Raw genomic sequence first — 26981 nt, forward strand, 5'->3', positions numbered from 1 at the left:
TTTGCAGTAAGCAAGAATAATTGGTCAGCACTCGGTGCTTATTAACAGTATCTGTTGAGCACTGCAAACATGGCCACACCGCAGCAGCTTTGCTTATTGTTTTTACAGGTGGCTCTGTAGCCAAGTGGTTAGGCTTTCCGGCCACAGTGAACATTGTGTTTGCATGACACTGGTTCAGATCCTGGTTTAACAGGTGTTTAAAAAAAAAACCATGGTAGGACAACTTTTTCTTTTAATGTTACTTCCTGGTTCTTTCTCGGAAGTTGCTGCCCTACAACACTTAGACTCTGGAGGAGCGGGGTGTTGTTAGGAGTTTAATTTATTAATTGTTTTTGTACAGCATGACTCTACAGGAAGATTCACTATTGCTGGTAACCACATGCACGGTAATGCAGGTTTATACACACGTTACTTCCGTGGTGTACTTACTGGTTGGAGTACATGATCTCTTGCACTCGTGCAGCAGAGTACTGCAATGGAAGCATGCTGGGCCCATAACCCAGAGGTAGGCAGATTGAAACTATCCTCTGCTATATGCATTTATGCATAATCAAACAAGCAGCTTCGCTGCAAAGTCGGTCACACAGTGTGTCGGACAAATACGAATCTGGGCCAGTGGCGCAATCTGACTATGCATAACAAGATTGTAGGTTCGTCTCCTACCTGGCTCGTTTAAGTTGCCGTGATCGTATAGTGGTTAGTACTTTGCGTAAAGACTGCACAGACAGTTTCAGTTACATTGTTGCGGTCGATTTGCCGCCAGCCCTCATAGCACCAGGCCAGTACGTCAGGTTCTCAGCGAAGGCTGAACAATTTCCAATCAGAGACAATTGCATTTATTGGGTGTTTTACTACATATCGGAGTATACCCTACACAGCAGTAGGGCTGTTGCTTCGCCCTGCTTTGGTAAGGGTTTGAGGTAACAAGGCTGTAGTGGCAGGGCATTCCAGTTCAGGTTTGCCCTAAATAAAGACCACCTTACACTTCTTGCTGCCTACAGCTTCTTTGGACGTTGGCAATTGGTTCTTGCGTTTTCAGCTTCGCTAGTAGCGCATAACGTCCACTTTGGCTACGTTCCTAACAGGCGGAGTCGGATTCCAAACGAGATAGATCACAGACCAAGTGGGGAGGAAAATCTGATTTCCTACCATTGTCTATGCGAATTCCTGAATGATTCCGTCTCAACGACTTCAATTCCTAGGTATGATTCTCAATATGGTAAATCAAAGAATTTACATACCCGAACAGAAAGTACAGGTCATTCGTCATCTGGTACAATTAGTGCTCAAGCCACGCACAGTCTCGGTTCACTTGTGCATTCGCCTATTAGACATTGGTGGCAGCTTTCGAAGCGCTTCAGTTCGGAGGACTTCACTCACGTCCTTTTCAATTGGATGTGTTCGCACAGTGGTCGGGCTCGCATCTGCAGATTTACTGCAGAAGTGAGGTTGTCTCCAAGGGCCAGAGAGTCTCTACTCTGGTGGCTCAAAGTACAGAATCTAACCGCAGGGAAACGGTTCGGTGCCTGGAATTGGATAATTCTCACGGCAGACGCAAGTCTCAGAGGTTGGGGAGCTGTAGTTCAAAATTATCAGCTCCAGGGTCTCTGGGCGGATCACGAAAGATTGCTGTCTATAAATGTCCTGGAACTCCGGGCAATTTACAATGCGCTACGACAAGCAGTGCACAGGCTGCAGGCTCAGGCTGTTCAGGTGCAGTCAGACAATGCGACAGCAGTCGCATACATCAACAAACAAGGAGGAACGAAAAGCCGTATGGCAATGCGGGAAGTACAGATGTGTCCACGTGCATCTTTGCTGTGTCCCGTCATGTATGGCACGGTTTTGCATGCTATATACTCAGAGATTTAGTCATGTCTTGTGTTTTTTTTTCTTAATTTGCTTCCTTAATATGTTACTTTATACATATTCTTTTATGGCAAACAAACATTTTAAAATTCATCCACTCACTTCTCATGAAAAACAGTTTAGCTGTGTTTTGCATGTTGTGCCAAATTTGTAAAAAAAAAAAAAAAGCAAAGATGTAAGTGGTCACATCTGTAGCTTGAATCCTCTATTGGGCCGAGTATCACCAAATGATATTGTCGGCAGTAGTCATTCCGGGAGTGGACAACTGGGAGGCGGATTATCTCAGCCGTCTGAATTTTCATCCAGGAGAATGGGCATTAAATCCAGAAGTATTTCACATGCTGGTCCAGAAGTGGAGTTACCCGCAGGTGGACCTGATGGCATCTCGCCACAATCATCAAACGCCCTAGGTCGTGTCCAGAACGAGAGATCCAAAGGCAGTGGCGGTGGATGCTCTCACAATCGCGTGGCCATACAGTCTCGCGTATCTATTTCCACCGTTTCTGCTGCTCCCTCTGTGGCTAAAACGGATCAAAGGAGAGTCCGTCACAGTTATACTAGTGGCGCCTCTTTGGCCTCGGAGAGCTTGGTTCTCGGATTTCTGCGGTCTACTCGCAGTCGGTCTTTGGCCGCTCCCACTACGTTCTGACCTGTTACAGCAGGGTCCGTTCCTTTTACCCGATTTAGCGCGGCCGCGTTTGACGGGGTGGCTGTTGAGACAGCCCTCTTAAGAAGAGAGGGCATTCCAGAATCAGGTATTCCAACCATGTTACGAGCTAGGAAGCCGTTTACGGCAGCTCATTATTACAGAATTTGGCGTGCCTAGGTTAGATAGAGGTCTGAGTTTATCCACACTAAAAGTGCGGATATCTGCGTTGTCCATTTATTTTCATAGTAGATTGGCCCTATTGCCGTCGGTTCACACCTTTTATGCAGGGTGTCCTCAGAGTTCAGCCTCCATTCACTCTACCTACTGCGCCATAAGACTTGAATCTGGTTTTTAGATTTCTTAGTCTTTTTATTATGAACCCTTACAACAAGTGGATATTAAATTTCTCACTTGGGAAAATAATGTTTCTTTTAGCCTTAGCGTCAGCAAGGCGTGTTTCAGATTGGGTGCTTTGTCGTGCAAACCACCGTATTTAGTGTTTCATGATGACAGAGCGGAATTCCGGGCGAATTCCGCTTTTCTACCAAAGGTAGTGTCATCTTTTCACATCAATCAACCAATAGTAGTTCCTATGTTAACAGGAGACTCTGGTAGGTTGGATGTGGTACACGCATTACGCATTTATGTATCCCGAACGTCGACCGTTCGTAAGACGGATACGTTGTTTGCTCTCTATGATGCTGCCAAGATGGGTTGGCCAGCTTCTAGGCAGACCTTATCCAGTTGGATTAAAGTGACCATACGTCAGGCTTACCTTCATGCTAGGTTACAGCCGCCTACATCAATAACAGCTCATTCCACACGTGCTGTGGGAACATCATGGTCAGCGAGTCGTGGAGCTTCTACGACACAGCTTTGCCGGGCGGCTACATGGTCTTCGGTGCACACGTTTGTGCGCCTCTACAAGTTTGATACGTTTGCGGCATCAGCATCTAGCTTTGGCCGCCTAGTGTTACAGGTGCCAAACAGCTCTCCCGCCCACGGGGGGGAAACTTTGGTACGTCCCAAGAGTACTCCAGTGACCCCTAGTGGATGAAAAAGGAAATAGGATTTTGGTACTTACCAGGTAAATCCTTTTTTCTTTGAATCCATAGGGGGCACTGGATGCCCACCCAGAGCAGTTTACCTGGTTTGGGGTAGGTTCAATAGATCTTATGGTAACACACTTTCACCGACTGGTTCAGATTAACAAGTTATGGTGTCAACTGGTTAGTTGTCAGTAATGTTGGGGCAACTTTATTGTTGTCCGTTATGTTATATGTAATGCTCCATTGTCAACCTCTCTATCGCTCCTGTTCGGCTCAGTAAAAAACACTGAGGTACTCAGGGATATGGATGGGAGGTATAGTTCCAAAATTAATTTATTCAGTGCCTACTTCCTGTGGAAGCCGTCCATATCCCAAGAGTACTCCAGTGCCCCCTATGGATTCAAAGTAAAGGATTTACCTGGTAAGTACCAAAATCCTATTTTCCCAACAATCGTATGCAAAGATGGACCGACGCTCCAGTAGGTCGGAGCACCATGTGGACCATCTCCTGAAGTGTTTTTGCCTTGTCCTCTGGTAGAAACACCTTAAGGGCCACAGTATCCAGCAATGTTCCCAGGAACAGGAGCCTCTGAGTTGGCTCCAGGTGGGACTTCTATAAGTTGAGGATCCACCCATGGTCTGACAGAAGATGGATAGGGTGGTCGATATGGAGCAACAAAAGCTCCTTGGATAGTGCTTTTATCAGAAGATCGTCCAGATAAAGGACAACATTGACCCCCTGTACCCAGAGTTGGAACATCATCTCCGCCATCACCTTTGTGAATACCTTCGGGGCTGTGGACAGGCCGAAGGGCAGTGCCTGGAATTGGAAGTGATTGTCCAGAAGGGCAAACCGCAGGTACGCCTTATGAGGCGGCCAAATTGGAATATGGAGGTAGGCGTCCTTGATGTCCAAGGAGACCATAAATTCCTGTTCTTCCAGGCCCGCAATCACTGCTCTCGGGGGATTCCATCTTGAACTTGAACACCTTCAAATAAGGATTCAAGGATTTTCGATTCAAAATGGGACTGACCGAACCGACTGGTTTCGGCACCACAAACAGGTTTGAGTGAAAACCTTTGCCGCGTTGCGGTATTGGTACTGGAACAATGACGTGGGACTTGACCAACTTTTGGATGGCCTGTTGCAACGTAACTTGCATATCCTCCAAAGCTGGTAAGCTTGAAAAATCATTGGGGAGGAGTACTGTCGAACTCCAGCTTGTGCCCTGAGAAATGAGATCTCTGATCCAGGTGTCCTTGCAGGAAGTCTCCCAGACGTGGCTGAAGTGACGCAGTCGAGCTCCCACCTCGAAGTCCCCTCGGGGTGGGTGGGCGCAGTCATGCTGAGGCCTTATAAGACGCAGAACCGGTGGATAGAAGGGGAGAAACGTGGATTTTCCAGCCATAACTTTGGAATCCAGGTATCCAATTCAACCCCAAAGAGCCATTCCCCAGAAAAGGGGAGGAATTCCACACTACATTTGGATCCTGCGTCCGCTATCCACTGAAGCAACCACAAGGCCCTGCACGCCGACACTGCCATGGCAGAGGTCCGAGCATTAATGTTCGCCATCTCCTTGAGTGAACCACAGAGGACATGTGTAGTGTCCTGAATGTGTTTTAGGAGGGTTACCATAGTAACTAGGGGCATATTCCCCGAGAGACACCCCCCCCCCCCCCCAATCTGAATTTGAGTGGCCCAGGAATGAATGGTATGGGTCATCCAGCAACCCGCAATGACCGGCCTTTGTGATATACCAGCTGCTGTGTATATAGACTTTAGGGTAGTCTCTATCTTCCTATCCCTAGGATCCTTCATGGTAAAGGATCCCGGGGCAGACAGCACCGCCTTTTTAGACAGGCGACAGACGGATGCATCCACCCCAGGGGGGGGTTCCTCCCAAAATTTTCGACCTTCAGGAGCAAATGGGAAAGTGCGCAAAAACTTTTTGGACACTTGGAATTTTTTGTCTTTTCCAGGTCTGTTTGAATAAGTCATCCAACTCTGTAGAGTCAGGGAAAGTGACAGGTAGGCTTGTTTTTTACAAAGAAAAATGACAGTTGTGACGCAGCGTCCTCTAGATGGAGCTTTAACACGTCCCGTATAGCCAGAATTAGGGATTCAATACCCTGAGCAGAATCGGGATCCCGACTAACGGGATCCAGGTCATCCCCATCCTCCTGTATATCATCATCTGTATCCGAGAGTAGAGCGGGTAACCCACGTTTCTGTGGACCTGCATGAGAGGAGGGGGGGGGCTGTGCATCTGCCCTAGCGGCTAAATCTGCAACCGCTTGTAGTAGCTGAGTCTTCTGCACATTAGCAGTGAGCTGGGATGACCTATCTGACATCATAGTTTTAAGAGACCCTAACCAGTGGGGCTCTGGACCCTCTCCCCCAGCCCGTTCACTGATTTGTGAAGATTGATTGCATTGTTCACATGAAACAGAATCGGTAGATAATGGAGAGAATCTGGTGTGACATGCTGCACAGTTTTTGTTTACCCATGTTTCACAGTAAGCACAATAACATACATACACACAGACAGTGATATTGCAAGCCTGCCCTACTGTATGTGAGAGGAGACACAGAGAGAGAATGACACCAGCACACCCTGAGCTGCACAGCCCCAGTGAGGCTGTCAGCTCCCTATAGTACAGTAAACACTAACAATTTCTGTCCTAAATAGGATCCAGATAGTGTACACATGCGGCTCTCCCCCTTTGCTACATCCTGCACCAGTTTTCCAGCGTGTCTTGTGAGGCAGGAAGCGCTGTGTGCGCTGTGGATGGCTGCAGTAAGAAGAGGAAGGCACCAAAACGCCTCAGGTCCAGCTCTGATGTAGCTCCGCCCCCTCCAATGGTGGCGGAGTTACACTAATATATTATACTGGCAAAGTCTCCTTTTTAGCTCAAGACATACAAGTGCTAGTCAAGCGTTTCTGTGCCAGTTCCACATGGGGGATCTTAGCGGTACACCCCTCCCCCCTTGTGACGGTGGTCCTGCACCGGGGAAGCGGCTCTGCACCTCGGAAGGCCGGTGACCGCCCCCACTAACTCCCACGGTGCAGGTATGCTGTTGCCCAGACAGCATACCGAAAATAACAAACAGAAATAACTTGAAGAAAACTCTCTGGAGGTGCAGAGATATGCATCCTATCTTGAGGGCACTTTTTTTTTTTCTAAACTGCCTGTGGGAGGGGGCATAGAGGGGAGGAGCCAGCACACCCAGTTGAAGAAATTTAAAGTGCACTGGCTCCTTTGGACCCCGTCTATACCTCATCGTACTAGATTCCCCAATATCCCTTATGTACTCTAGAGAAAACTGTGTGGTGTCACGTACATGTGACCTCAACAGAGAGACACAAGGTTGAAGAAAGCGGTCCACATTCAGCAGGACAGTTTGACCCAGAGAGTGTAATTATCCCTTTAGTGTACTAAACTGTATTTTGTTAGATTCACATTGTAAAGTTATACAAATAACATCGCTGGATCAAGCTGATAATATGGTAGTGTTTAATCCGGAATGTTATAATGCACTGTTCCCTCATTATGCAGAGCCTATTCTTTGTTTTTTTATTATTAGTGTGGACGAACTGGCCCTGAGCATGTACCCTCCGATGAATCATGTTGCTGTACGTCTTAATGTATGTATCTTTATTTGTAGTATTTTTTTTTTTTTTTTTTCATTTACGTCCAATGTTTTCAACTGTTGCTCCTATACTCTCCTCCCCCACTCTGGTTTCTGATTCCTGCACTCGTGCCCCAATCTCTCACCTATAATGCCTGTACACACCTCTCATGCTCTTGCCGCTGATTCCTGCTTTCTCCTCTAATTCCTGCACTTGCCTCCCACAGTCTCACCTCCCCATTTTTGCACTTGATTCCCATGCTTCCACCTCTGATTCTTGTACTCTCCTCCAACTCTCTCTACATCTGTTTCTTGGCACCTGCCTCTGATTCCTGCATTTGCCCTCATCACTCACCTCTGATACCTGCATTTGCCTTTCACACTTGCCTCTGATTCCTGCATTTGCCTCCCTCACTCGCCTCCGATTCCTGCATTTGCCTCCCTCACTTGCCTCCGATTCCTGCATTTGCCTCCCACACTTTCGCCTCTGATTTTTTTTCCTTCCTATCAGATATCTGATTATTTCTTGTAACATCTATCTATTTTCTTTTCCTGTTTGGCAAGAAAAAAACCAGAAACCAATGGCATTCTCAATTTTTTGGAAACTGCAATATCCTCATTTTTCTCATATATCTGATTACCTGAATATATTCTGCTTCCATTTTTTCAGGCTGCAAAGTTATCCTCTGTGCTGAAGAAAGTGCTGGAGATCACAAGGTTTGTGTATATAGCATCCATATTAAATACTGTAGGTCACACTTCATTTGCCTGCCAGGGAGCTGTTGTTCAGTATGCCTGATTGTTGTGCTACTATGGGGTCTATTCAGTTCGTGCCGCTTTTTTCCGACAGTCGGAAAAACCGTCACTTTTCGACAGTTTTAGGTTGAATTTGCATTCAACCTATTCAATGACAGTGCCATTTTTCCGACTGTCAGGAAAAAAAATGACACTGTCGAAAAGTATGTGTATCGGCGGATTCGCTGCCAATACACGTACTTTGTCGAATTTGCAGGTGTTTTCAACAGGTTTTTGGCCTTTTTTCGATAATGCCAATTCAACTTTAAAAAAAGTCAGTTTGGCATGTCGAAAACTGGACCAAAGTAGGCGAAAATAGCCGCAAATTGAATACTGAATGGTCGGATCCGATAGTTATTGAATAGACCCTTATATAAATAAGTGGTTATTTAATATAAGGTAATGATGAAGAAAGGACGGAAATAGACTGTAGAGAGCGATGGTTAATGGGAAATGAGCTAAACAAAATGCTAAAAAAGCAATTTAATACAGAGGGAGGGCCGGGAAGTGGGTATGTAATGTGGACAATATATTTATTTTTATTATTAGATAGACCACTCTGTTTCACTGCACAATGTTTGTCTTCCAGTGCCAGCCATGTTTGCCCTGATGCCGAATCCGGTTGGGTCCAGTTCCTCCATACTGCCATTACCCATAATATGGACAAAGTGAAAAACTTGACCCAGGAAGCGCTTTGATAATTTAACACCAGGCTTTACCTATATTGCGCTAGTCCTGGCAACTGCAGCACATTTCATTGTGCCCTGTACTTAAGATCGGCTTCATATGTAAGGACAAGTCAAGTCTACGGGCACTTTGTGGCAGCGGAATGGAGCCTATGTTGGGTATATGATGGTAAATGTGGTCTGTACTTACTGACTTACAACATGAAGAAATGTGACAACTGATCAAAATGTTTTCCACCAGTTCAGAAGATTAGTTTTCTCTTCTCATTGGTGCTTCAGTTATCTCCTGCTGAACAGACGGCTCTGGCAGCAGCTGCTGGAGATGGGACACAGCAGCCTGCGTGGGCACATATGATAAATGTGCCTGGAATGCAGTGATACAGAAAGCAGACACGCCTCCATGTTGTGTAAAAATGAACGCATTTATCTCCTGATGTTTTTTGTGTGTATTGTATTCTGCTTTGCAGTATATTGACATTACCGTGAATTAGGTTATTATCCTGAAAGGAACTATCCGCTTTACAAATTTTTTTATTGCACCCACCCCTTTAATTGGTGGATCAGGGGGTTCTTTCTATGGCAGCCCAGCTGTTCAAAGTGATTGCTATAACAGCAATACACAACGTACATACAGTACAGTACAGTAGTCCCTAGAGCTACTTTAAGCCTTCTGATAACAAGTGCTATTCATATTCTCCAAGCTGAAAGGCTGAACCTGGCTGGGTGGATCGCTGGGACTTCTGTAACACTGCTATTAATGGGACGATGAAGGATTATTATTGTCTCTCTTCTATGACCTGCTGCTTGAGTTTTTCTGCATCCTCCGAGTAAGAGATGCGCTTTGCAAATAATAAAACTGGGCTCTTATCTGAGTTTTCATAATGTAGACACTATCTCTTTTGTCCCTTCCTACCGAATCAATCATCATTAACATACACCGGCCATACCGTTTAAATGAAAGCACAGTTTAGATGTTCTGATTGTATGATTGTCTTTTGAACTAAAGGCCAGTACTCACGGGCCGATGCTGGAGAGATGTGTGCTGAGCGAACCGCTCAGCACACATCTCTCCCGGCGCTCAGCACAGCGCGATCTGTGCTGAGCGTGCGGGGGGAGACGGGGGGGCCGCTCACTTAACCCAGCGGGTGAAGTGAGCGACCCGCTAGATTGGCCTGCATGCAGGCCAATCTAGCAGCAGCGATAGCGATGCGCGGGGCTACGCATCGCTGTCGCTGTTAGGGGTACCCACGGAGCGATCTTGCTAAAAATCTAAACAATCTAGTCAGATTGCTTAGATTATCGCTCCGTGTGTACCCCCCTTAAAGGTTTCTAAAGAAGCATGTCTAGTCGCACAGAGCATCACTTTGTACATTTTTATTTCTATATTTTGAATTGATACCTAATTCTTTACCACCATGACTTCGTAAGTGGAGCTTTAATACACATAATACATAAATAGTTACATATTTCTAACTGACATGCAGTTCATCTTTAGATTTATGTTACCGAGGACAGGTAATCAACCTGCCTGTCATAAGTACTGGTTAGCTTCTAGAACAGAAAACTCTTGGAACCAGATCCTGTATATTTAATCAGTCTGAATATTTATTTCTCACTTGGTGTGTAAGTATATACTGTGGAGACAGTGTATCCGCTGACACTTTTTTTTTTATATCACAATGTGTAACAACTTTAATATTTTCCAATACATGAATGCCTGTACATTTGTTCTAAATTCTTTGGTTTGCTGTTTGTATACTTTGGTTCTGTTTCTAAGGACAGTAAAACTATGCATTCTCTGTTTATCATGTTTTAGTACAATGAATGCAGTGACAGCTGCGGAGTGTAGGGTTAGATTATGGAAATTTGTGTTTTGTATCTGTTGAAGAACAGGCAACTATTGGTTGTTTTCTCTTGTGTCCTAGAGCATACTGGGAATCCATTTAGTACCATCGGGTATAGACGGGTCCACTAGGATCCCTGGGCACTTTAAGAGTTTGATAGTGTGCGCAGGCTCCTCCCTCTATGCCCCTCCTACCAGACTCAGTTTAGAAAATGTGCCCAGAGGAGCTGGTCACATCGCATGGAAGCTCCTGAAGAGTTTTCTGCATTTAAATTCTCTGTTTGTTATTTTCAGGCAGGACTGGATGGCACCAGCCTGCCTGCGTCGTGGGACTAAGGAAGGGGGGGGGCAGCAGCAGCAGCCCAACCTCTTGAAGGGTTAATGGTCCCGTTCCCGCTGACAGGACACTAGCTCCTGAGGGAACTATTTGCACGTCCCACCACGGCAAGTGTACATTCCCGCAGCACGCTAACACCAGAGCAAGAAGAAAAAGAGTGGTGAGTACTAAGCTGGCGACCCAGTTAGCGGGTCGCTGGGCATTATGGCGGCATGAGGGTACAGAGACACACAGCTTCTACGGGGGCAGCGGAGTCTCAGGACTCAGTACACAGTGCGGACGCGCCATTTCTGAGGGAGCGAACTGAGTCTAAGTACACAACGAGTGTATACAGTACCCAGACTGGCATTGCAGACTTAAAAGGCGACTGACTCCATTTTAAGCATTAAATATTACCTCAGCCAGTATAAAAAAGCGGGAAGACCATGCACCATTGTAGGGGCGGGGCTTCCCTATGAGCAGATCCAGCAGCTCACCAGCGCCATTTTCCCTCTGTAGTGGACACAGACGCGGACTGACAGGGACGTGCAGCTCCTCTGGAGAGACTCCAGATTTCCTCAGCGATAGCAGAGGGGAGCGCTTACTAGTGTACTATGTCCCCAATCTGGGTACTTAGGTGGATATCCAATTAGCCCCGATAATTTACCAGGGCTACTTGTCCCGCCGGGGGCTATCTAATTAGCCCTGATAAGCCGGCGCATGCCGCGGTTTATCAGGGATTTTGTTTCACCTGCCTCTCTCCGAAAACGGGGCTGTTTCACACGAAAACACACTGGTTTCACTGAACCTGTGTGTTTACGGGAGAAAGGGTTTTTTTTTTTTTTGTTTTTTTTTTTACAGGCGATCAATATGGATAGCCTGTAAAAAATAAATAAATCGGTGAAACATCAGAAAAACCGCTGTTTTTCAGACTCAATGTTTTACCGGGGATAATTTGATATCCCCCATAGTCTGCGACCCGGCTAAGCTTGGCATTAGCAGTAAGGGTGCTGAGTGCTGGCTCCTGGCTATCTCTGTGTCTCTCTTGAAGGGCTCTTTGTGGGTTAATTGTGCTTTTAACCTGTTCCTGTGTGTGTGCAGTCACAGTATGTCAGACAAAGAGTGTTTTCTTGTTAAGGCACAGTGTTCCTCTTCTCCAGAGGGTTCACTACAGTGTATTCAATGCTGTGCACCCTCCCAGGCTAGCAGGGCAAATCCAGCTTGGGCGGATTCCATTAGGGGAATGATCTCCAATATTTCCACTAAATTGTCCCGCAATGAGAAAGAGACGCAATACTTAAGACAATCGATGACCGAGTTTATGAATAGAGACTCAGTACCCAAACCAGCGTCTCAGTCCCCTGCCATTTGTCCGCAAAAACGTCCTTTGGCCCATATCCTGCAGTCTGACTCTGATGATGAGGGGTCAGACATGGAGGAGGGGGAGGTGAATGCAGATGTGGGGGAGGCTACTCTGTCACAGGGAATAAAGGCTCTCATGGAAGCTATTAGAGAGGTTCAGCATATCCCTGATAAAGTAACAGAGGAGACTGAGGAATCTTATTTTAATGTAAAAAAGAAATCCTCAGCAGCTTTTCCTGTGTCAAAGGAACTAAGGGGGTAATTCCAAGTTGATCGCAGCAGGAAATTTTTTAGCAGTTGGGCAAAACCATGTGCACTGCAGGAGGGGCAGATATAACATGTGCAGAGAGAGTTAGATTTGGGTGTGGTGTGTTCAATCTGCAATCTAAATTGCAGTGTAAAAATAAAGCAGCCAGTATTTACCCTGCACAGAAACAAAATAACCCACCCAAATCTAACTCTCTCTGCAAATGTTATATCTGCCTCCCCTGCAGCGCACATGGTTTTGCCCAACTGCTAAAAAATTTCCTGCTGCGATCAACTTGGAATTACCCCCTAAATACCCTGTTTGAAGAACCGTGGGTTAATCCTGATAGGAAATTTCAAATCCCTAAAAGGTTGATACCATCATTTCCCTTTCCTCCTGAGGATAGAAAAAAATGGTAAAATCCACCGATAGTGGATGCATCAGTATCCAGGCTGTCACGGAAAATTGTATTGCCTGTCCCTGGTGCAGCCTCCCTGATCACAGAATTGGTAATACAGTCAAATCTTTGTATATAGCTGCTGGGGTAGCACAGAGACCCACTATAGCATGTGGGTGGATTACTAAGGCCATCGCAAAATGGTCGGGTAACCTAATTGAGCGGTCCACGTATCTTTCTTCTTCAGCTCCCCCAGCCAGGAAGGCTTACTCAGGACCTAATCTACAGTCCTTTCGGGCTGCCAAGTTCAAGGGCAAAACCAGAGGTTCTTCTACAGCCACCAGAGGTGCTAGAGGTAAACCACGAAAACCAGCAACTGCAGGTTCAGAAGAACAGAGCTCAAGTTCTGCTTCCTCAAAGCATTCAGCATGACAGTGGACCGCGATGCCTGGAAGACCGGCAGGTGGGAGCCCAACTAAAATTTTTCAGTCACATCTGGACATCATGCCAGGATCTTTGGGTCATAGATCTTATTTCCCAGGGCTACAGACTGGAGTTTCAGGAGCTCCCACCTCTCAGTTTCTTCAAATCAGGCTTACCAGTTTCACAGGAAGCAAGTATAACCTTACAGGACGCCATTCAAAAACTGGTACAGACTCGGGTCATTGTTCCAGTTCCACCTCTTCTACAAAACGGGATATTATTCCAACCTGTTTGTAGTACCGAAACTGGACGGTTCGGTAAGGCCGATTTTGAACCTCAGGTCGTTGAACCCGTACTTACGAGTGTTCAAATTCAAGATGGAGTCTCTGAGAGCGGTGATCTCGGGTCTGGAGGAGGGGGAATTCCTAGTGTCTCTGGATATCAAGGATGCGTACCTTCACATTCCGATCTGGCTACCTCATTAGGCTTATCTACGGTTTGCACTGCAGGACTGTCACTACCAGTTCCCAGCCCTGCCATTTGGTCTCTCCACGGCACCGAGAGTGTTCACCAAGGTGATGGCAGAGATGATGTTTCTACTCCGCAAACAGGGAGTGAACATAATTCCATACCTGGATGATCTTCTGAGGCCAGAGAGTGGTTGATGGACAGTATTCGCCTCTCAACCAAACTCCTGGATCACGGGTGGATTCTGAACTTACCCAAATCTCACCTGGAACCGACACAGAGACTTTCCTTTCTGGGAATGATACTGGACACGGAATCTCAGGGAGTGCTCCTTCCTGTGGAGAAGGCTATGGAAAGCCTGAACCAGTCGATGGTTCAGGCTGTCCTGAAGCCAACCCAGATCTCGATGCATCTGTGCATTCACCTTCTGGGGAAAATGGTGGCCTCTTACGAGGCGCTTCAGTACGGAAGGTTTCATGTGAGGCCCTTCCAGCTAGATCTATTGGACAGTTGGTCCGGATCACATCTTCACATGCACCAGAGGATCCGTCTGTCACCAAGAGCCAGGATCTCCCTTCTGTGATGGCTACAGACTTCTCACCTCATCGATGGTCGGAGGTTCGGGATTCAAAATTGGATTCTGCTAACCACGGACGCAAACCTCAGGTTGGAGAGCAGTCACCAAGGGGGTGCAGTTTCAAGGAAAATGGTCAAGTCCAGAAGTTGTCCTTCCAATAAACATCCTGGAACTCAGGGCTATCTACAACACCCTTCTGCAGGCCTCATCCCTACTTCGGAATCAGGCCATTCAAGCCCAGTCAGACGATGTAACGTACATAAACCGTCAGGGCGAAAGGAAAAGCAGAGCAGTAATGTCACAGGTGTCAAAAATTCTCCTCTGGGTGGAAAAAACACACTGTGGCGTTGTCGGTGGTCTTCATTCTGGGAGTAGACAACTGGGAAGCAGACTTCCTCAGCAGACACGACCTGCACCCGGGGGAGTGGAGCCTTCACCCGGCAGTGGTCAGGTGCTTGACATGTCAGTGGGGATATCCACAAATCAACATGATGGCCTCTCGTATGAACAAGAAGCTCAAGCGGTATTGTTCCAGGTCGAGAGACCCACAAACAGTGGCGATAGACACTCTGACAACCCCGTGGGTCTACCAGATGGTGTATGCGTTTCCTCCACTTCCTCTGATCCCAAGAATTCTAAAAAGAATAAGAAGGGAAATGGTTCAAGCAATACTCATTGCTCTGGTCTGGCCAAGAAGGGCCTGGTACGCGACCTTCTGGAGATGCTCCTCGAAGATCCGTGGCCTCTGCCTCTTCGCGAGGATCTTCTGCAACAGTGCCCGTTCATCTATCACGACTTACCGCGGCTACGTTTAATGTTAAGGAGGTTGAACGGCGGTTCCCAGCCAGAAAAGGGATTCCTGACAAGGTCATCCTGACTATGATCCAAGCCAGGAAAGGGGTAACGTCTAAACATTACCACCATATATGGAAGAAGTATGTTTTCTTGGTGTGAGAACAGACGATATTCTGCGGTGGAACTTCATCTGGAACGTCTCCTGCTTTTTCTGCAGGCGGGAGTGGATGTGGGCCTACGCCTAGGTTCCATTAAAGTCCAGATTTCGGCTTTGTCTATTTTCTTACAGAAACAATTGACTTCTCTCCCTGAGGTCCAGACGTTCTTGAAAGGTGTTCTACACATCCAACCTCCCTTTGTGCCTCCCACGGCACCTTGGGATCTCAATTTGGTGCTGCAGTTCCTCCAATCGGACTGGTTTGAACCGTTTCAGGAGGTGGACGTAAAGTACCTTACGTGGAAGACCGTCGCACTATTGGCCTTGGCCTCAGCGAGACGTGTGTCGGAACTAGGAGCGTTGTCTCACAAAAGTCCCTACTTTTTCCATGAAGACAAAGCTGAACTCCGAACTCGTCAGCAATTTCTTCCTAAGGTGGTGTCCGTTTTTCACGTCAACCAACCAATTGTGGTTCTGGCTGTGACGGACATCTCTGCTACTTCAAAGTCTTTGGATGGGGTGAGGGCTTTGAAGCTGTATGTAAAGAGAACAGCTCGTCACAGAAAATCCGACTTGGTGTTCGTTCTCTGATCCCAATAAAATTGTGTGTCCTGCTTCAAAGCAGTCTATTACACACTGGATCAAGCTCATGATCCAGCATGCTTATTCCACGGCAGGATTGCCGGTTTCAAAATCTGTAAAGGCCCACTCTACTAGGTCAGTGGGTTCATCTTGGATGGCTGCCTGGGGTGTCTCGGCTTTACAGCTCTGCCGAGCAGCTACTTGGTCAGGTTCGAACACGTTTGCAAAATTCTACAAGTTCGATACTTTGACCAAACTGAAGGTCCTCAGGAGGACAATCAGTTCTGCAGGAATCTCGGCACTCTCCCACCCGGTTTGATAGCTTTGGTACTTCCCCATGGTACTAATTGGATTCCCAGTATCCTCTAGGACGTAAGAGAAAATAGAATTTTAATTACTTACCGGTAAATCCATTTTTCTTAGTCCGTAGAGGATACTGGGTGCTCGCCCGGTGCTTCGTTTTTCCTGCACTGTTACTTGGTTAAGTATTCTGGTTTGTTCAGCCATTTCTGTTCATGTTTCAAGTTTGGTTAGTATGGCTTTCCTAGTGAGTGCTGATTTGTAATCTCACCACTTTTATTATCTATCCTTCTCTCAAAGTATGTCTGTCTCCTCGGGCACAGTTTCCTAGACTTTTTCCTAGACCAGCGCACACTATCAAACTCTAAATGTGCCCAAGGCTCCTGGTGGACCAGTCTATACCCCACTGATGCTAAATGGATTCCCAGTATCCTCTACGGACTACGAGAAAACGATTTAGCGGTAGGTAATTAAAATCCTATTTTCTGATCACATGCCTTGCCTTTTTCATATGTTCAGTCACATCACATGGCAGAACCTCTATACTATGGTTGCATATCACATCTTGAAATTGTCTGCAGTTAAATCGGACATGCAATTTTAGCACACCCATTTGACTTGGAGAAAAAGTGACGCCGTATTCACCGATGCTGCCTGGGTCAATGTTATCACATCTATAATTAGCAGAGAGAAAGGGAAAAAAAAGGCAGGTTGTCAAATATCTAGTTAGCATGCACATGCAATGATCATTAACTACATTTCATGCTGATGCCTACTGCGCTTCATGAAGACATGAGAATCAGTGTTTGCCCGTGGCTTCGCTTGCAAGAATGTCCGTTATTTCTCAGCAGAAATAATTTTTGAAAAGCCAGTATTGCCATCTAACATAGTGATGTATCTTTTATATTGTAGACTTTGATCACAAAATATCTTTGTAAACAATATTTGCAGTTTTTTCTTCAAGGATTAAGGGGCCCTACTCACTGGCCGACCCGCCGCCGAGCTGCCCGACGGCGGATACGGCCGACGAGCGACCCGGCGGCGGGGGGGCAGTGACGGGGGGAGTGAACTTTCTTCACTCCCCCCGTCACGCGGCTCCATAGAACTGCAGGCAAATATGGACGAGATCGTCCATATTGGCCTGCATGCACAGCCGACGGGGGACCAGCGATGAACGAGCGCGGGACCGCGCATCGTTCATCGCTGGAGCCTCCACACTGAAAGATATGAACGAGTTCTCGTTCATTTATGAACGAGATCGTTCATATCTTTCAAAAAATCGGCCAGTGTGTAGGGCCTATAACACAAAAAGATGTTTTGGGCTACTAACTCATGAGCAAGCCACGTAAAAATGCCCATTGGAGAAGCAGCTGGTCCTGAAATCTATGCTGCAGCCCTGAGCGTTTGCCCCTGTAATTTAGCGAAACAGACTCTTACAGGAAATTGCAAGCGCTTGAATTGAAAAGCAACACTGTTGGGGTATACGTGGTCTAAACACAGTCTCATTTGTGCAAAATCCTGTTAGAATCTCTGCCTCAATTAGGTTTCTCTGCAGAGTAGTCACTTTAAGTTGGGGTCTGTTGCATAACTTGGGCAGAGTCAAGTTCCTCAGAAGCATGATAAGTACACAACTTTCAGTGCACCAAATGTCAAACATCTAGTTTTTACTTTATTTCTCCATGATGATCCGCTCTGTCAGTCCCTCCATTGGTTACCGGTATTCTACCGTGTCAAATATAAAATACTTTTACTTACATACAAGGCTATTAACCAAACTGCACCATCATACATCTCCTCACTCATCTCAAAATATCTCCCTACCAGACCTCTCCGCTCTGCACAAGATCTGCGTCTCTCATCCACATGTATTACCTGTTCCCACTCAAAATTACAGGACTTTACCCGGGCTTCACCCACTCTGTGGAATGCACTCCCACGCACAATAAGACTCTCCTCTAGTCTCCAAACCTTTAAACGTTCTCTGAAAACTCATCTCTTCAGACAAGCCTACCAAATTTCAGACCCACACACATAACCTTCACAGCTTCCCTATCAAGTTACATCCCCTCTGTACAGTCCACATAAACTCACATTTTGTCTTCCAACATTGCTGGGTGATCATATCATATACAACCCATTAAGAACCTAGCAACCTGGGGAACCATTATGTGACTGGTAGCATCTATCCTTGTGTATCAATGCCTATTTCCCTATAGATTGTAAGCTTGCGAGCAGGGCCTTCCTACCTCTGTCTGTCTGTCTTTGCCCAGTTTTGTTCTATAATTGTTGTTCTAATTGTAAAGCGCAACGGAATATGCTGCGCTATATAAGAAACTGCTAATAAATAAATAAATAAATGATGTCACATCAAGATTATACATTTCTCAGTTTCTTTCTAGGTCAATAAGCTATACAATAGTGAAAATGCAACCAAAATCGGTTTGTTTATATAGAGAGAGCGAGAGAGCGTGTGTGAGATCTATCTATCTATCACACACACACACACACACACACACACACACACACACACACTCTCTCTCTCTCTCTCTCTCTCTCTCTCTCTCTCTCTCTCTCTCTCTCTCTCTCTCTCTCTCTCTCCACAGCCAGGGCTTCTTATAAATGGAGGTTGGTGGCTTGTATTGCAAGCCATATCAGCCTACTAAAATCTTACTGTACCATCCAAAATGGACAGAGGGGAATGTCCTACAGAATGACATGTAAAGAAGAATGTTACAGCATTTAGTCGGTTTTCTAGGACTTCTATTAACTGTTGTTAAGTACAGTAATAACATTTAGGGGTATATGCAATTGCGGTCGAATTCCCGAAATTGTCGAATTTCGGGTCATTTTCGCCAAAAAAAAAATTCGTCAATGCAATTCAGTGCTTTCCGTCAAAAAAACGGACTTTCAAAATTCGACTTTTTGAAATTCGACTTTTTGCAAATTCGACTTTTCTGCAATGATACAAGTGCTGCAATTCGACAAAAGCATATTCAATTCAAGTTTGGAAATTCGACAGCAGTGCTTTTAGACAGTAAATTCGTCATTTTCAATCCGCCACACTTTGGAGGGTGAAAACAATAAAAAAAAAATTTTAAACGTTTTTTTTTGTGTTTTTTTTTTTTGGGGAATAGCATATCTATTTATATTAGAAGGGATTAGGTACTTTTTTTTTTTTTTTTTTTGGAGGCACAAGTATTATTTATATATTTTTAAAAATATTATTTTTTTTTTTATTGCTGGAACGGTAAAATAAAAAAAAAAAAATGGCGTGGGGTCCCCCCTCCAAAGCATAACCAGCCTCGGGCTCTTCGAGCTGGTCCTGGTTCTAAAAATGCGGGGAAAAATTGGGCAGGGATCCCCCGTATTTTTAAAACCAGCACCGGGCTCTGCGCCTGGTGCTGGTGCAAAAAATACGGGGGACAAAACGAGCAGGGGTCCCCCGTATTTTTCACACCAGCATCGGGCTCCACTAGCTGGACAGATAATGCCACAGCCGGGGGTCACTTTTATACAGTGCCCTGCGGCCGTGGCATTAAATATCCAACTAGTCACCCCTGGCCGGGGTACCCTGGGGGAGTGGGGACCCCTTCAATCAAGGGGTCCCCCCCCCCCCCCAGCCACCCAAGGGCCAGGGGGGGAAGCCCGAGGCTGTCCCCCCCCCATCCAAGGGCTGCGGATGGGAGGCTGATAGCCTTGAGTAAAATGACAGAATATTGTTTTATCCAGAAGAACTACAAGTCCCAGCAAGCCTCCCCCGCAAGCTGGTACTTGGAGAACCACAAGTACCAGCATGCGGGAGAAAAACGGGCACGCTGGTACCTGTAGTTCTACTGGAAAAAAATACCCAAATAAAAACAGTACACAGACACCGTGACAGTAAAACTTTATTACACACTGCCGACACACACATACTTACCTATGTTCACACGCCGACATCGGTCCTCTTCTCCATGTAGAATCCACGGATACCTGAAAAGAAAAGATCAATATACTCACCTCAGCCATGGTCCAGAGATAAATCCACGGACTTGGCAAAAAAAGAAAACGAACACCCGGACCACCGGACTGAAAGGGGTCCCATGCTGACACATGAGACCCCTTTCCACGAATGAGACCTGTCAGTGACAGCTGTCACACAAAGGTCTCTAAAGCCAATCAGGAAGCGCAACTTCGTTGCGCTCACCTGATTGGCTGTGCGCTGTCTGAACTCAGACAGCGCATCGCAAAGCCGCTCCATTAGTTTCAATGGTGGGAACTTAGCGGCTAGCGGTGAGGTCACCCGCCGGTCAGCGGCTGACCGCGGGTAACCCCACCGCTGACGGCAAAGTTCCCACCATTGAAACTAATGGAGCGGCTTTGCGATGCGCTGTCTGACAGCTCAGACAGCGCACAGCCAATCAGGTGAGCGCCACGGAAGTAGCGCTTCCTGATTGGCTAAAGGGACTTCAGTGACAGGAGTCACGTGATGTCCCGGCATTCGTGGAAAGGGGTCTCATGTGAAAGCATGGGACCCCTTTCAGTCCGGCATGGAACGGGTGTTCGTTTTCTTTTTTTAACAAGTTCGTGGATTATCTCTGGACGTGGATGTACCTCTGGACGCTGGAAGGTGAGTATAATTGTTTTCACAGGTACCCTCGGATCGTCGGAGACCGTGGCAGTCGGCGTGTCAACATAGGTAAGTATGTGTGTGTCGGCAGTGTGTAATAAAGTTTTACTTGTCACGGTGTGTGTGTCCTGTTTTTATTTGGGTATTTTTTTTCCAGTAGAACTACAGGTACCAGCGGGCCCGGTTTTCTCCCGCATGCTGGTACTTGTGGTTCGCCAAGTACCAGCTTGCGGGGGAGGCTTGCTGGGACTTGTAGTACTGCTGGAAAAAACTATATTCTTGTCATTTTACTCAAGGCTATCAGCCTCCCATCCGCAGCCTTTGGATGGGGGGGGACAGCCTCGGGCTTCACCCCTGGCCCTTGGGTGGCTGGGGGGGACCCCTTGATTGAAGGGGTCCCCACTCCCCCAGGGTACCCCGGCCAGGGGTGACTAGTTGGATATTTAATGCCACGGCCGCAGGGCACTGTATAAAAGTGACCCCCGGCTGTGGCATTATCTGTCCAGCTAGTGGAGCCCGATGCTGGTGTGAAAAATACGGGGGACCCCTACTCGTTTTGTCCCCCGTATTTTTTGCACCAGCACCAGGCGCAGAGCCCGGTGCTGGTTTTAAAAATACGGGGGATCCCTGCCCAATTTTTCCCCGCATTTTTAGAACCAGGACCAGCTCGAAGAGCCCGAGGCTGGTTATGCTTTGGAGGGAGGACCCCACGCCATTTTTTTTCCGGGTTTTTCCCGTTTTTTTAAATCGCGGCAAAATCCGGCAAATCGGACGATTTTCGCCCGCGGACTGTCGAATCCGTTTTTCATTGAATATGGTGAATTCCGGCAGCCACCTGCCGGAATTCACCTGTCGAATTTTGTTGAATTAAAAAACGGCGATAATTTGCCGCGATTCGCCGTGAATTGCATATACCCCTTAGTGTCAGGGCTAGGCTAAACAGAGAATGAGTTTGCTGCCACAAAGCTGTTTAAATGGCTTTAATTGCTTTATCCAGTGTACTATTGTAAATGCAATGTAAGTCCATGTAGACTTACCCATAGGACCTTTCTTTGTGTATGAGTCCATCTCCCGACACTGTTAAAACGCAGCTGTTTAGTTCCTCCTCAATTGGGTTTGTGATCTGGATTATGGCTGTGATGGGTCTGTATTGAAGTGCCTCCTCTTGCATCTAAACATGATGGAGAATGTATTTTATGTACATGAAAAGCCGGCATTCTTCTGCAGTCCAGCATGTTTAGTTTCCTATTCCTCTTACCTTGATTAGAATCTTAGGTTTGTGTATAACCAGCCTCCTACTTGTACTATATGTGCTGGTGACATCTTTCACAAGAACGGTGAGCCTGACCACACTGCTCTCCCATGGGGAGACTGCATATTGCAAGCGAAGAATCTCTGCTTTTTTTTCTGTTAATAGAATTGTATAATTAGAATTTAGGTCTAATGCAATTCAGTTGTTTTTATTTTATACTCAGGGGTAAATTTACTAAAGCTTCTAAAACAGAATTGGTGATGTTGCCCATAGCAACCAATCAGATGTCTATCATTTTTCTATTGCCTTTAGAAAATGATAGACAGCATTTGATTGGTTGCTATGGGCAACATCACCAGTTATCTGTTTTAGAAGCTTAGTAAATTTACCCCATAAGTCTACAGGTACATAATGATAGGTTGTCATAGCTAAAATGGGATTATTAGCAGAAGAGTGGTTTTCACGTATATAAGTATATACCTGCTCATTACTTAAGTAGGACAAGAGAGCAAATGTTTCATTATGTATGTGCCAGATGAACAGCATTATTTTTAACTTATTTTAATACTGAACCAAATAGAAAAAATAAATGAAACCCAATGCTGTGTGATATTTATTATATATATATATATATATATATATATATATATATATATATATATATGGAATGACCATCAAGCTAGAAGCATTGCTATTTTCAGATTTTATATATTTTAACATATGAACGTGCCAAACAGTAGATATTTGAGTTCCACATTTGTCAATTTTTACTTCCAGGGAAGGACGTTTGCCATGAGCACAAATCTTACCTAACATATGAAATATACTTACACACTTCACAACTCAGACATTTTGTTTTGATCTTCAATTTGGAAGGCTTATTTACAGTTACATAGGTTGAGGTTGAAAAAAGACAATTGTCCATTGAGTTCAACCTATAGTGCTATATGCTGTATTATCTTCAATTTACTTATAACCTTCGATGCTATTTTCCGCAAAAAAATTGTCTAATCCTTTCTTAAATGCCTCGATTGAATCCGACATTACCACTCTCTCCGGCAGTGAATTCCGTAAACTCACTGTCCGCACTGTGAAGAAACCTTTCCTACGCTTGGTCTTAAACTTCCTCCCCTCCAACCTATGGGGATGATCACGTGTCCTGTGTACAGAGCTCTTAATAATGAAATCGCCTGAAAGTTCCTTATATTGCCCTTTGATATATTTGAAGATAATAATCATGTCCCCTCTTATGCGCCTTTTTTCCAGCGTAAACATATGCAGCCTAAGTAGTCTCTTATAATCCAATGACTCTAGGCCCTTAACTAATTTTGTAGCTCTTTTCTGAACCCTTTCTAATTCAACTATGTCTTTTTGTATAATGCGGAGCCCAAAATTGTACACAGTATTCTAGATGGGGCCATACCAACGCTTTATACAGTGGCAGGATTACACTTTCATCCCAGGTCTCTATTCCCCGTTTTATGCATGCTAATACTCTATTGGCCTTTACTGCAGCATCTCGACATTGCGGACTACTGCTAAATCTATTGTCAATGATCACCCCCAAATCTTTCTCCAATAATGATTTTCCAAGAATTACCAATTATCAATGTATAGATTGCCTGTTTGTTTTTAATCCCGAAATGCATAACTTTACATTTCTCTATATTGAACCTCATATTCCACTTTGTTGCCCAACCTCCCAGTTTAGTTAAATCGTTCTGAAGAGAGTCAATGTCCTGATCTGATATAATTATCCTACACAGTTTAGTATCATCCACAAAAATGTATCCTTTACTCTCAATACCAATTCCTATATCATTTATAAATATATTAAACAGCAGTGGGCCTAGTACAAACCCTTGAGGTACACTACTTCATACTTAAGTCCAACTCAAAAATGTTCCATTGACTACCACTCGCTATTTTCCAACCAATTTTTGACCCAAGTACATATGCTGTCACCAAGCCGCAGCTCTCTTAATTTAAGACACAACGTCGTGTGTGCTACTGTGTTGAAGGCTTTTGCAAAATCTAAGTAGACCACATCCACAGCATTTCCCTTGTCTAAATTTGCACTTCTTCATAGAAGTTAATTGAGTTAGTTTGACATGACCTATTTTTCACAAACCCATGCTGGTTCGCACTAATTATGTTAAGGCATCCCAAATACTCCTGAATGCTACCCCTTAATACTCCTTCCATTATTTTCCCCACTATAGATGTTGGGCTTACTGGTCTGTAATTCCCGGGATTAGATTTAGTTCCCTTTTTAAAAAGTGGCACCACATCTGCAATTCGCCAGTCCCTTGGAACAGTAAGTCTTTTGTTTTCTGTTCTGTAACTTATACCACCTCTCTTAGTTGACTGCATTCTGCTTACACAGGTACCAGACAAAAGAGAAAGTTTGTAATGCAAATCCATGCAGAGTTGTTAAGTTGCTTTAGTAAATACATCCCAAATAGGGCAGGATTAAGGGTGGTGGCGGTCCAGGGCCAATGAAGTTATCGGGGTCCCCAGTAGTAAAATTGCTTGGAAGCACACACACCTGGACTGTCACGGAGCATCAGCCTATGGAGGACCAGAGCGCTGGAGCAGCAATGTGGCTGGCTCACGGACACTGTCTCGCGCGGTTTCACTTCACTATCCCGCGAGACTCACTAGAGACACTTCGGCGGCTGTTATAAACCGCTTATCCGCCGGAGGGGTACTAATCAACTTAAATCGGCTGCGTGTGACTGCCCCTGTTGCCTCTCCCTTAATTCGGCCCTGATACCAAAGCACAACGGAGATAAGAGCACAGCCCCGAAATTATGGGAGAGAGATGCCTGGATAGTGTGTTAGTTTTGCTATGAATTCCAATAAAATAGTTATTCTCCACGTAATTGTGGCAGGAATTATGGCAAGGCAGAGTTAAATGAGAAAACTTGGGGGAAGGAGGCACATGAATGCATCAAAGCCATGGGTAGTGGATACAGGGCCGTATTCAGGATTGTTAGTAAACCAAAACACACTAATGGGCAAAACCATGTGCGCTGCAGGTGTGGCAGATGTAATGGGCACAGAGATTTGGGTGGGTGTGTTCAAACTGAAATCTAAATTGCAGTGTAAGAATAAAGCAGACAGTATTTACCCTGCACAGAAACAAAATATCCCACCCAAATCACATGTTACATCTGCCCCATCTGTAGTACAACATGGTTTTGCACATTAATGTGCTTTTTTGGTTTGTTAACAAACCTGAATATCCCCACTAGCTGTAACTAAAACGCCTCCATCTTACCTTTGGTACAGATTTACTAAAGGGGTTTTCAGAGGTGCGATATATTATCTATCTCCCTCCACTATGACCCAAGAGTCTTAGGGGTCTATTTACTAAGCCTTGGATGGAGATAAAGTCAACGGAGATAAATACCAGCCAATCAGCTCCTGTCATTTTTCATACACAGCATATGGGATAGCAGTTAGGAGCCGATTGGCTGGTACTTTATCTCCATCGACTTTATCTTCATCCAAGTATTCGTAAATAGACCCCTTACTTCCATTTATGATGGGAATTGGATCTTGATCGGACCCTTTCCATTGGTAATATATGTACCGGACTTCCAACAATTTGTTGAGGTGCCTGAACCAAACTGAAATGCAACTGAAACTATTGCATAGTGCACAGCTTCCCAAACTCCGCTATTACAGTCCAGGTTTTAAGGATATCCATGCTTGAGCACAGCTGAATTAGTATCTTATTCAATTTGATTTAACAATCTGGAGTCAGGCATGGATATTCTTAAAATCTGGACTGTAATGGCGGAGTTTGGGAATCCCTGGCTTAGAGAATATTATAGTGCCTATAAAAATACAATTTTGCACCAATACTCAATTCTGTTGGTGTGGATTTTGGTGCCAATTGTCACCAAGGTCTATTTTCAGATGGATACCTTGGGAGTCCCTTACTCCTCTGCACGATCTCCATTGCTGAGATATGAGATGGTTTTCATGGCATGAGTTTACCACTGATGGGGAGAGTGCGGATATTCTTCGATCTTCCCCCACTTTAGAATACATGTCCTTGGATCTAACTGAATGCCCCCCTATGGTTGATATCTGCTTCCCCCATATATTTTCTTGTTCATACGTCAATTTATTTATATGAGTCTGTGTGTTTTACCATATATTTACCTTTTGTACTAATATCTTACCACCTTATGATTCTGCTTTGTAACCCCCAGATGTATATGATTATTTCCCTCTCCCCTTCCTCCACTCTTATTTTCGGTATCCCCCTTCATGTATTTATTTTTTTAAATATATATTTTAGAAAATGTAATAAATATTAATGATGAAAACCATGGCTAACCAGCTTTGGATTCCTATAGCCACTGCAAATAGTATGCCAGTATCCCAGTACATGCCATAGCTTTTATATACCGACTAGCAAAATATATCTTGGGTGGATGGGGAGGAAAGTTGGTTGTCAGCCAATAACTGCGCACACGGCCTGATGCAGAACTGTATGCTAATATAATTAAAATTTGTACTTCACTACTGTGTGGCGAAATATAGCAGAAATATAGAAAATTCTGAAGGGTTCACAAACTTTCAAGCACCACTGTATATGAAAGGTAAGCAAGAGATTGCTTTAGCGAGTTGTTTAACTCTGAAATGTAATATGTATTTATTTATATTTTGTGAGATAGTATAATTGGTTAAAAAGACCACAGGGCAGAACTACCCTCTGTGGTATTGGGGGTCATTCCGAGTTGATCGTAGCTGTGCTAAATTTAGCACAGCTACGATCATCTTTCCTGACATGCGGGGGGAAGCCCAGCACGGGGCTAGTCCACCCCGCATGTCAGTCCGGCTTCCCCTCGAAGAAGTGCAAAGGCATTGCACAGCGGCGATGCCTTTGCACTTCAGGAGTAGCTCCCGACTAGCGCAGCTTTGGCGTGCTGTCCGGGAGCTACTCCTCGCACC

General features: G+C 45.2%; 2 protein-coding genes across 3 annotated transcripts in view; one reads left to right on the top strand and one right to left on the bottom strand.

Moving 5' to 3' along the window:
• CCNDBP1 (cyclin D1 binding protein 1) overlaps positions 1–9568 on the top strand; it is a 99332-nt gene extending 89764 nt beyond the window's left edge. Inside the window, exons 9-11 of one of the 2 annotated variants that reach the window (XM_063960524.1) lie at positions 7157–7217; positions 7872–7918; positions 8586–9568. In XM_063960524.1, coding sequence (XP_063816594.1) covers positions 7157–7217; positions 7872–7918; positions 8586–8694 — 217 coding nt within the window. In that variant the 3' untranslated portion in view covers positions 8695–9568. The remainder of the gene's footprint in view (positions 1–7156; positions 7218–7871; positions 7919–8585) is intronic. The other variant, XM_063960525.1, reaches the window with a different exon arrangement.
• A 697-nt stretch (positions 9569–10265) lies between these two features.
• Positions 10266–26981, bottom strand: part of LOC135055923 (protein 4.2-like) — a 44147-nt gene continuing 27431 nt past the window's right edge. Inside the window, exons 15-17 of the mRNA XM_063960522.1 lie at positions 22017–22165; positions 21796–21929; positions 10266–16823 (exon numbers count right to left, since the gene is read on the bottom strand). Coding sequence (XP_063816592.1) covers positions 16628–16823; positions 21796–21929; positions 22017–22165 — 479 coding nt within the window. The 3' untranslated portion in view covers positions 10266–16627. The remainder of the gene's footprint in view (positions 16824–21795; positions 21930–22016; positions 22166–26981) is intronic.

The sequence above is a fragment of the Pseudophryne corroboree genome, chromosome 3 (genome assembly GCF_028390025.1).
Source record: "Pseudophryne corroboree isolate aPseCor3 chromosome 3, aPseCor3.hap2, whole genome shotgun sequence".
Taxonomy (NCBI): domain Eukaryota; kingdom Metazoa; phylum Chordata; class Amphibia; order Anura; family Myobatrachidae; genus Pseudophryne; species Pseudophryne corroboree.